Source organism: Phaseolus vulgaris, chromosome 4, assembly GCF_051622355.1.
Source record: "Phaseolus vulgaris cultivar YP4 chromosome 4, ASM5162235v1, whole genome shotgun sequence".
Lineage (NCBI taxonomy): Eukaryota > Viridiplantae > Streptophyta > Magnoliopsida > Fabales > Fabaceae > Phaseolus > Phaseolus vulgaris.
Window position 1 is genome coordinate 6,781,989 of NC_143501.1, and position 12,370 is coordinate 6,794,358.

At 28.8% G+C, this 12,370-nt stretch overlaps 1 protein-coding gene across 2 annotated transcripts; it reads left to right on the forward strand.

The window, feature by feature from the left end:
* The first annotated feature begins 7,609 nt into the window (after positions 1 to 7,609).
* LOC137837034 (rhamnogalacturonan I rhamnosyltransferase 1) lies at positions 7,610 to 11,614 on the forward strand. Of its 2 annotated transcripts, none has more exons than XM_068645855.2 (9): positions 7,610 to 7,949; positions 8,370 to 8,770; positions 9,132 to 9,199; positions 9,283 to 9,371; positions 9,492 to 9,657; positions 9,744 to 10,033; positions 10,123 to 10,327; positions 10,405 to 10,562; positions 10,941 to 11,614. In XM_068645855.2, exons 2-9 carry the CDS (start codon positions 8,449 to 8,451, stop codon positions 11,185 to 11,187), a joined length of 1,545 nt encoding a protein of 514 aa, XP_068501956.1. In that variant the 5' UTR covers positions 7,610 to 7,949; positions 8,370 to 8,448; the 3' UTR covers positions 11,188 to 11,614. The 2 variants fall into 2 exon arrangements, with proteins under 2 accessions (XP_068501956.1, XP_090157758.1); XM_090301632.1 differs by having other exon boundaries at positions 7,637 to 7,949; positions 9,093 to 9,199.
* The last annotated feature ends 756 nt before the right edge of the window (positions 11,615 to 12,370 follow it).

A 12,370-nucleotide genomic window follows, 5' to 3' on the forward strand; every position in this document is an offset into this window, starting at 1 on the left:
TTTTAAAAACTAACCTTTTTTTTCTTAAAAAGTAACTTATATTAAACCATATAACAAAATAAAATCTCTGACGTGTTTAGTTTTCTTTAAAAATTTAACATAAATATATATACACATATAAATATATATATATATGTTTATATATGTATGTATATATGTATATATGTTTATATATGTATGTATAGTGGAGAGTAACAAGAGACAAAAGTGGGTCCTGATATGAATATTCATAATATTTAAGAAGTGTATATGTTCCAAAGGTAAGTTTCGTATTTACTCACGTGATAGATTCTGAATCTGAGTTGATAGCAGCTGCTCATCACGGACCACAAGAGATATATGTGCACACATGTGCCTTTTGTTTTATCATATGCTCGTACTACGTACGTACTTACTTTACCAACCATGCCCAATGGGAAACCTTTTTCCAAAATCAAATTTAACTTCTTCTTTTTTACTGTTTAAAAATATATAATTAAAAATAAAAACTTTATGTCAAAGATCTAAAAAAAAACTAGAGATTAAGATATTTTATATTACATAAGATAATGTAAACATTAATTCGGTCGATTTTGTAAGGTTGAATTAAACTGTTCACATAGTATCAGAGTCATTTAGACTTTATTTTAACAAAAAATTGTTAGGTTATCAGGCCATCTGCTATCGGACCACCCATAAATATATACATGATTGGACAGTCTCGACATATAAAAGTGTGTTGCAGATCTCACATCAACTAAAAATTAAAACATTTCATAGTATAAGTGGATATAAATTTCATCTTATAAACCAATTTTGTAAGTTGAAATAAACTTAAAGTTTACCTCTTAATACCCTAATCAATTGTTTTGTGAGAATGTTTTACATTAGACTTAAAAAAGAGAGTTTTCTTTTGATAACTTAACACAAGCGTGGGATAATTGGTTTACAAATTATGTAAACATCTATTTTTAGAGTAAGGATTTAAAGCCTAATAAATTATTTCTACATTTTATCTAGATTTCTGCAATAATCCTTTTTTATTTTTTCTTTTCTGAATCCATAAATTAAGAAATAATAGATTATAGAGTTATAGTAATCGAATGTAATTTTAATCAATATGAAAATAATGAGTTTATTTGGATAATATAAACTTTGTAGGATTAAAACATAGGTTAGATCTCTATTATAAAACAAAATTTGTTGATGACATGGAGTTGGTGCGGGTGGAAGAATGTTGATGGATAAATAGGGTTTATGTAAATCCTTAGATTTTTTTAATTGGATTGATTTGTGTTTATTTAGTGTGTTTTTTTTAAATTAGTTTTGTTTATTATAAAATCTAAGTATTGGAATCCAATTGAATAAAAAAAATAGGTTTATTTTAAGTTATATTATTTTTTGATGTTCAAGTGAGGAGAATCACTCAAATGACATCCTCCAAGTTTAAATCTCTAGTTGATTTTTTTTTTTAAAAAAAACTTTTAAGTTTATATTTGTAAATTGATTTTAGGGTTTAGAATTTAAATTTATTTTCTTCGAAGATTGTGTGTATTGTTGTATTAATATTATTTTTATTTTTATTGTATGGTGATAATTTAAATCATATTATATTTATGTGAGTGTAATGATTATTATGAAATAAAATGAGTGAGATTGGATTATTTTGAATTAAGATGTGTGTTGGTTAGTATTGATTTAAAAAGGTAGTTATTAGACATGATAATCCAACATAGTTGGTTTTAGTGTTGTGGTATATTGAGTATTGAAGTCATTGTTGGAAGGAAATATTCAAATTTCATTGATAGTTTAAATCATATAACTTAACATTAATATATTAGTATGAGAAATTGAGTTATAAGTTTCTGGGTTTCAATATCAATAATTTCATTTTTTGACGAATCCAAGTGCTCATTGAGAATACTTTAAGATTGAAGATTTTTTATGAGTTTGTGAAAAGGTAAAGTTTAATTGCAAGATCTATAATAAGTAGGATGGGTATTATAAATTTCCGATACCTTGATTTGATCTTGTATTGCATTTATCTAATTTCCTTTTAAGATTTTGTTTGTCTTTTGAAGACATCATGTATCTTTTAAGTCTTCATGTGTCTTTGAAGATTTTAAAAAATATATATTTCTCATTATTAAAGGATAGAATTATCAAATAAAAAAATAATACTATATGTATTTACAAAATAGTATATTCTTTTTATATAATGGTGGAGTTATATTTTTATTTTTTTTTCTACAGTTAAGAAAGTACTCTCTTTATTTTTTTTAAGTATTGTTTAAGGTTATTTTGAAGAAATTAAGAAATATAGAAATTTTTTAGTTTAACAAATTTATAAAAAATATATATTTTACCGTGTATATATATATATATATATATATATATAATCTCAATAAGACTAGGTGAAAAATGAATATATAAATAATAACACAATAATTAATTCACATTAAAACTTAAAAATAATAACAAATAAATAAAATTTCTTTCAAAATTCTAACCATGAAAAAGAAACAATGTGGGAGTATAAAATCTTTTATTGCTAGGATGCTATTTTATATACACATGAACTTAAATTTCCAAGATGAATATTATAAATCATTAACTATACATATATTTTATTATAATTGAAAAGTATCATCTCCATCACCAAATCTTTTAATTTCTAAGCTAAGTATAAGTGATTGATTGGTTTGTTGACAACAGATCAGCTATATGAGATATAAAGGTTCTTCTTATCAAATGTAATCACGGAGAACAATGATATATTATTGGCCTCATTGATTGAAACTTCATGGAAGATTAAATAAAGTAGTTTTGATTGTTAAATAGTGTAGCAAGACTTTGATTATGTGTTGTCAATAAAGTCCTTATTTTTCTTTATATTTTCATTTTTAGTTGATTTGGATTTTTAATTTTATAATTTATATTTCGGGGTTTCTTTTTATCACACTTGATTAAGTTCATGTAAAAATTACTAATGTAAATATCATCTTTGTGTCTCTTATTCAATGTATAATACCTTCCAATCATCTATGGACATTTATCAAGAATCACACAAATCACTCATTTAATACCATCCAACCAGAGTCAATCCTTATATACATATATATATGAACACATATACATGTATATAAGTTGATTTAACTAATCTACCACAAATATATATTGTTCCCGCGACTACTTTGTCACTTAAATGTTTTTATTAGTATTTGAGTAATAACTATTTGTTGAAAATATTTTAACAAGTTTTAAAGTCAACCTGCCACCATTGGACACTTGAGCGTCCAGAACACAAATTATGAGTCACGCACCTTAAGGACACATGTATTTTGTCCATGTCATGATGCCTAAGCATTCAAAACAACATTCGAGACACAAGTCATATCGCTTAAATATCTTGCAGAATGCTTAAGTCATGTGCTTTCAAAGAAGAGAGAATTGTTTGAGTCTCTCTCTCAAGTTACAAGTTATCGCTTGAGTTATACATCATATCTCTTAGACGATGTATAGTAGTAAGTGCAATGATTAGTGATTGAGTCACGCACCTTAAGGACACATGTACTTTGTCCATGTCATGATGCCTAAGCATTTAAAACAACATTTGAGACACAAGCCATATCGCTTAAATATCTTGCAGAATGCTTAAGCCATATGCTTTCAAAGAAGAGAGAATTGTGTGAGTCTCTCTCTCAAGTTACAAGTTATCGCTTGAGTTATACATCATATCTCTTAGGCGATGTATAATAGTAAGTGCAATGATTAGTGATTGGGTATCACTTGAACAACAACACATTGCTCGAATGATATTTGTACCAAGAGCACGCCAAGCAACTATAAAACAATTTTTTCCAAACATTTTCATCATCTATAAAGGGATTTTACACCTCATACTTACAAGGACAATAATATAAACACAAATCGTCAATCCCATTCAAAAATTTGTATTATTCACATATCTTTAAATTCCATATAATTTATACATCAAAACAACCATTACATTGTAAAAATGTAATACTAATTCTCTTTACCTAGATTGATGCATATTTCATCAAATAATTTATTTATTGTCCATAACTTGAGTAAGGTTTAATCATACTTATTAAGTTCAAATTTAATCAATTCAAAGAAATCTATACTTTCCCAATTCATCGAAATCTTAATCTAGCAATGTTTTTATGATCAATATTTCATTTTACTATAAATAGAGTGATGTAAACCTTAGAAAGTTTGAATGATAAACTCTTGAGGTGTTCGCAAAAGACCCATGAGAGAATTCCCATTATGGTGGAAGCAAGAAGAAGTATAGGTTAGGCTTGGGATTTCAAAACAAAACAAAAAAGAAAACAAGAAAAGTTGTAAAATGAAATAGAAAATTTATTGAGACTTAGAAATGGAGAAAAGCAAGTTACCTTTGTGATGAATCACAAAAGATAAGTGTAAGAAGATTCGTCACTTGAACATTTTTTTAAGATAAAAGCTAAAACAAGAGTGTAATACTCGTTCAAAGTGAACTCACAAAGATAATTTTATTTAATTTTCAAAAGTGATTTTTCAAAATGGGAAAAATCTCCTTTTATAAACACGAAATCCGGACTAGGAAGAAGAAAAAACAAGCTTAAAGAAAAGAAACACTAATATAGAGTTGACTCTCCAAATCTTATACTTAACTCTTCCGTTAATTCCTAAAATAGATAAGCATAATATAATTCCTTGTATTAGAAAAATATTTAAATAGTTACTTAAATTTAGAAAGTAATACTTTGATTTAAAGAAAAACTCATGATGACTTTCCTAAAATTAAGATTGACATATTCCATGTGTCTTAATTAAGCACGTAGAATATTCTAAAAAAAACCTATAATATAAGAGTTTTATAACTAATCATTATACTTGTGAAAGTTATAAAGTTATATGTGTTGGTTGAAACTCTTCATTTGACTCTATTACATTTGAAATTTTTTTCTCTTTTATGACTTTAGATTATAAGATATTTCAAAAAAAAAAATTACAATATAAGAGTTTTAAGAAATTTTTTAATTTTCTTATAAAACTTTAAATTTTTCTCTTGTAATCTTTCCTTGAAATTTTCTTTATTTTTGTTGTTGTCACGTCTGTTATTTTTATTCTTTTATATTTTCTTAATCTTTAACAAGTTTTTATTTTTATTTATATAAGAAAAGATGCAAAAGAATTATTTTAAGAAATAAACATGTAAAAAATTATTGGCTTTTTTAATGACTGATTCACGATTTTCGTTTTTTTATTTTTATTTTATAATTTTAATAATTAGATTGTAAAATTGAAATCATGAAACAAATAGATGGATTAACTTATTAAACAAAAAATTTAAAAAGAAATCAAAATTACAATTTAACCAATAAAAGAGTAAAACTATCACATGTGTATTTTTTTTATTTTATATTTATTCCTTTTATTTTTTCAAGAAATTACTTTATCTAAAGTATAGTGGATTAGACACTTTGTAAAACAAAATAAAATCAAACAAATTGTCCAAATTAAACTAATATTCCCTTTAATCAAATTCACACCCTTATTATATATGTAGAACATTTATTTTTGCCTCTTAAGTCCTTAGCATTAGTACTATTTGGAGCATACACTTATCTTTTTTATTTTATTGGCTAGGGTTATTAGTTCTTAGCACATGCCATTTTTTTATTAAAAAAACTTAAGCATTAAAGTTATTGTTGTTAGGTATTCATGTATTATTTCTAAGTGGGTGACAATTTTTTCTATGATGTAATCTTCTTCTTAATTAATTTATTTTTTGTTGTCTCTTTCCCATCATTTTGCCTCATTTAAATAACTTGTTTTCATCTCAATAATTATTCCTTATATAAGCTTTTTGTCCATTTGTCTATAGTTATTATTGGGTGTATGAATCCAATGGGATTTGATTCATCAAATGTTTCTTATTCTTATTGCACCTTCTTGGAATTCATTCATATAAAATAACTTCATGTACTAAATTAAACAACATGTCACATTTATATATTGTACCACCAACTTTCATTATTATAGAATCATTTTACTTGCTGAAATAATAATAAAAAAATACCCTTCTTTTTGTAATTTTAGAGATTAATTAAATAACATTTTTATAATTTTTAAAAATAAATTAATTGATACTCACTTTCAAAAGCTAAATTACTATTTTTTTACTTGATGAATCGTGTTTTTACCAATTTTGCTTGAGACTGATATTTGTATAACTTTACTTGTCATCTATAATTAATGATGCTTTTTCTTCTAACTAATACATTTTTTTTATTCATAAATTCTCGAATTTAATGTCTTATTTCAAGATCTTGATCCTAATTTTACTCGATTGACTAATTTAGTCCTACTTATCACTTCAAACTTTAACAAACTTAAAAGTTATTAAAAAAATATTTTTTATTTAGCTGCTAATTGAGTTCAACACCAAAACCCTTTTTCCTTTTGTTTTTTTATTTTTAACCTAAAATCAAGCTTTTATAGCCACCAAACAAGGAAATAAAAGAAATTAATTAAAAGAGATTTATTCTTTTAATTAATTTTGATTTAAATGGGGAAACAACATATTAATAAAAGAACAACAATTTTTTATTTTTTATTTTGAGATATGGGAGGGAGAGAAGAATAAATAGAAAAAAAGGCAAGGATTATCAGTTTCCTTACAAAAATGGTTTTGTAAATTTTTTTATAAAAAGCATTTTAAAAAACAATGATGTTTTAGAATATGCATTTATATAGATATATCTTTATGAGAAGTTAAGATACATATTCGGAAGAACATTTTATCTGGTATTTTTATTAATTTTTAAATTAAAAAATGTATAATGTATATCAGAGAATTAACTCATAATAGAGCTTTAAAATGCAATTAATAAACTATTTTTTACGATGATTTTGGTTTTTCTAATTTTTAATTATCTCTATTTAAGTTTTGTAGCTTTTATATTATTCAAATTAATGTTTGTTATAAAAGAATTTTTTTTTTTGTAAGAAAACCACTAAAATATATTAGGTTGTTCAGAAATAATTTTACAATATTTATACAAGTTTTTCGAAATTAAAGAATAATCTATTATTTCTATCAGAAGAATTATCTTTTTATCATATTGAATGATTTAAAGAGAGTATAAATTCTTAAATTTTAATTCTTAGTAAATTGAAATTATTTATCATATCTAATATATTTTAAGTGAATATTATCTTTCAATTATATTTTTTACAAATGTTTATTCTTAAAAAGCTTTACTTAAAAAATTCAAGTTCAATCATTCGAACAAGTAAGATTTGTCGTTATATAATGAAAAAAAAAAACATATAAAAAGTAAAGAAGAAAAAATGCATGAAAACTTTTACTGTCTTTTAGTTATTTCACTTTACTAGAATAAAATTGTCATTCACAAAATGAAACATTTATTCTATTTTATTATTCTAGAATTGGTCTTCGGTTAGAAAAAAAAATGAAATTTAAGTTTGGTGGAAGTGAAAACTCTAGAATAAAATTGAAGGGAATAATAATAATAATAAAATAATAATAAATAGAAAAAAAATGGAAAGTGGGGTTTGTTACAGTTAAAAGGGTCCCACATACACCTCTCTTACTAATGCTACCTTCTCTACCGCCTTAATTATAGCATTCTTTTTCCTTCATTTTCATTTTTTATACCAACTCTTTCCATTTTCCTTCTCCACCTCTCTTCTCCGGCGACTGTCGCCGGAATCTAACCGGGAAACCCGACGGAAAATTAGCACTTCCCATCTTACAAAATCAACCTTCTTCACCAATATCGTTCCAACTAACACGAAACTCACAACACTCTTTTACACAGTTTTTTTCTTTTGTTCTCTGTTGCAGCTCAGTCACCTCTGCAATGCAATTGGAAACCTGTGAATTTAGACACATTTGAGTGAATTTCAGTTTAAATTCACAGATTTTCTTCTGGGTATTGTTCAATGTCGTGCTCATGGTTTTTACTTGCATGATCTTGAATGTAGTGTAGTGGTTATACCAGTTGTCATTGTTGGGTGAAAGTCACAATGATAACAATCTTTTAATGATATGGATTCTGAAAATTCAATGTGGTTTTATGGTTTCAAGGTGTCACTTGCTGATGCGAATTAATTTGGAGATTTTCCTTGTTTGTGGGGTATGGGGGGTTTATTATTTCCTTTTTTGGTTTCTTATGTTAATTACTAGTGTGAGGTCAATGGTTTTCGTTTAATTAGCCTTTAATTTTTGGCTGAAGATCTAAACGAACTTCAATCCTCAAAACATTGGTTTTGGCCTTGATTCATGGCATTTAATAGCATCACTGAATTCAAGATTTTTTTTCTGTTTCTCATCCTTTTAATTGTTTTTTAAGGCCCCTGATTGAAGACCGAGGAGTTAACCTCACGCCACCGATTGGAGTGTAAGCAGAAAGTGAAGAACATAAAAAGGCAATGATGTTGAGATGGGCAAAGGTTTCTGATGGAAAAGGTGATCACTGTGACAGTGAGGAGATGGATATGGGGTTCAATGTTTTGGGTGGTGATGAAATTGTCAAGTCCAAAAGGTTGATTGTGAGACCTAGGATCAGGGTGTGGATGGCCCGTGCCATCACTACAGTGATACTTTGGACTTGTGTGGTTCAGCTGATGGCAATTGGGGAGTTTTGGGGACCAAGGTTGTTGAAGGGCATGCCTCATTGTTTCAGCCACCAAGATGAATCTCCAGTAATTGCCAAGGCTTTTCTTCCAGCCAAGGTTGTGCTTCCACCCAAAAGTAAGTACTTGTTTTGTCACATAAATTGATCTTTAAGGTTTTAACTTGCGGTTGCGATCTCAGTTTCGCAGTTGGTATTGCCGGAAAATGCAATATACACGGCCGATGCGACTGTGTTTGTTATGACGATGTGGTCGCAGACACCCCAAAAGTTTTAATCAGGCAGTCAAAATTGCGGCTGCGAACTGTTTTTCAAAAACTATTTTAAGGATTTCTTTAAGGATAGGGAATTCCTTATTTGAGGGTCTGTGATTTTTGTTCAAAGAATGGTGACTTTCTTAAGCTTTGTATATATGTATGTGCTAAATAATTTTATGACTAGTTATGACTGGAGGAGGAATACGATGATTCTTTTTATCAGGGATTCATAAGAATAATGGTTATCTTATGGTTTCGTGCAATGGAGGACTCAACCAAATGCGAGCAGCTGTGAGTGCCAATGCTTATTACATTCACTGCAACATTCAAAGTCTGATTCTGTCTTTCTCTAACTTTTGTTTGTTCTTGTACAGATATGTGACATGGTTACTATTGCAAGACATTTAAATGTTACTCTCATAGTTCCGGAGCTGGATAAAACATCTTTCTGGGCTGATCCAAGGTTTTCATATTTCCTATTGCTACATCATGATTTTAGTTCAGGAAGTGTTTATTTCCATGGTTGTCTTCTTGATTTCTTAATTGAAATGGTGTCCTCATTTCTGTTCCCTTGATGTGGCAGTGAGTTCCAAGACATATTTGATGTAGATAATTTCATTGGATCCTTGAGAGATGAGGTTAGAATATTAAAGGAACTACCACCTAGGCTCAAGAGAAGAGTTGAACAAGGATTATTCTACTCATTACCGCCAGTTAGCTGGTCGAACATATCATACTATGAAAAGCAGGTGTTTACTCAGTTAACATGACTTCTTTTCTTTATCAATTTTTTGGTTACTTGAATTCAGCTGAATTTCCTACTTGCTTATCGCAGATCCTTCCTCTGTTACTGAAACACAAGGTTGTGCACCTAAACAGAACTGATGCTCGACTTGCCAATAATGGACTACCTTTGAAGATTCAAAGGCTGCGATGCCGTGTAAATTATAATGCTCTGAGGTTTACTTCCCAGATAGAAGAACTTGGTAGGAAGATAGTCAAAATTTTGAGGCAAAAGGGACCCTTCCTTGTACTTCACCTTAGATATGAGATGGACATGTTGGCCTTCTCTGGCTGTACTCATGGATGTGACAGCAGGGAGGTGGAGGAACTCACAACAATGAGGTATGTTAAATCTTGAACTAATGTGTCAGTGTCACTGTGCAATTTTGCTTCTCAAATTGAATATAATATTGGAAAATTGCATTTTTCAGATATGCTTATCCCTGGTGGAAGGAAAAAGTTATTAATTCTGAGCTTAAGAGACAAGATGGTCTATGCCCTTTGACACCCGAGGAGACTACACTGGTATTGACAGCTCTAGGCATAGATCAAAGTATTCAAATTTATATTGCTGCTGGAGAAATATACGATGGAGAGAGAAGGATGGCAAGTTTACGAGCAACTTTCCCAAATGTGGTCAGTAGAAAGAGACAAAATCATATTTCTATGTTTATATGTTATTATGTAACCTATATGTGCTTTAACTTCAACAGGTGAGGAAGGAAACTCTGCTCGAACCTTCAGATTTGAAGTATTTTCAAAACCACTCATCACAAATGGCTGCACTGGATTACCTTGTGTCTCTAGAGAGTGATATCTTCATTCCAACGTATGATGGGAACATGGCTAAGGTTGTGGAAGGACACCGAAGGTATTACTTACTATCACGCAAGATGTTTTACCTTGAGTCATCTTCTTTGATCTCATCCTTGGTTAGATGTGTTGATTTCATTCAGTATATAATGAAATCTATGATCTTTTCCCTCCTTTTTGACAAATGATATCCATATAATATGGGGAAACTCATGATTGATTGAACAACTTAACAAGCACCACAATCTTACTTTCACATTATTATTTTTGTCCATGCTACATTATCTGAGCCATTGAGTGCACTTGCAAACAAGTCTTTTTCTTCGTCTAGGTTTTGTTATTGGTGCCAAAATCATCTGTCGAGATTGTTTGATATCATATACTCTGATACTGATTTTATTCTCCTTTTACTAATATCATGCTTCTTGTTCTTCAGATTTTTAGGCTTCAAAAGGACTATGTTACTTGATAGAAAGCATGTGGTGCACCTTATAGATCAATACACCAATGGGTCACTAAGCTGGGATGAGTTTTCCATTATGGTGAAGAAAACTCATGCCAATAGAATGGGAAACCCCAAAAGAAGAATTATAATTCCAGACAGACCCAAAGAAGAAGACTATTTTTATTCCAATCCACAGGAGTGTTTTCAGTTCCAAGATGAACCATTGAGTAGCCCATGATCCTATCTTATCTAACACGTGCCTCCTCTAAACAGTTTGTTCCATCAGAAGGCAATGCTAATTGGTATTTACTTCAGGGGAGGACCTGATTCTGTACATGAATTAGGATCTCAATGAACACAAGGAACGTGGGCTATTCCTCGCTGGAATCATTTAGATAAAATTGGATAAATTTCACGTTTTGAGGAACAGGTTCTTGTGTAAAGCAACAGCAAAGTGGAGTTATATCTTCTATACTGTAAAGAAGAGCAAAAGATGTGTAGAGTACTTTTTACTATTAACTTTATGTCTTTTTATAATTTCAAATATGGTTCTTTACCAAATACTCATAGTTAGCGCTGAAATAATAGAAGATGAATGAACAACAACGCTGAAGTCTCTTGGAACCTTCTTGTCTATTAAGATATTGTATTTGCTTTTTGCTGCATATGATAATTGTCTGTGATTATGTTTGTGGACCAAAATAAGATTAAGTGGTACGACTCTAAGATGGGGTGGTAAGACTCAAAAATAGTTCATTGAAGGTTATTGGTGGGCCAAGAATGATGATTAGCATTATAATATACTTTTGTATCATTTTAGGAATAACAGCTACTTTTGAGGTTTAGGCAAGACTAGAACAACCAACTTCAAGCAGTTCTCAGTGGAGACTTGTGGCAGAGGGCTGCCCTATATTTCATATGGCCTTTACAAAGATAGCAACTCATTTTATAGGTAAAAAAAGTTAACAGATTTCTCTTAAAACCTATTAACTGATATATCTTTACCAATACGCCAAAGATAGTCCTCCTTAAACATCCACAAAGGAGATGTTAAAACAGTTAATCCTATTAATCTGTAGCTGTTGTTTATAAAAAGTGAAAACTGTGTTTAGAGTTATTGTGAACCAAACTTTGGAAGAGAGTTAAAAGAAGATACCCTACAATCAAATTTTCATGTCAACAATTGGACATAATAGACCTCATCCGAATATTATGTTATACCTACCAAGAAGAGCATTTCTTACTAATAGACAAATATCATTGTTAACTTCAAGCATATCTTCTAAAACATATTTAGAAATATTTTGGATATGATAATCAATAAATTTAATTATTATTTTTTATCATCTAGTTTTTATTAATTGTGTAATTTTTAATTATTAATGAAATCTTTTAATTTGAAATGGTGAAGATGATTTTTA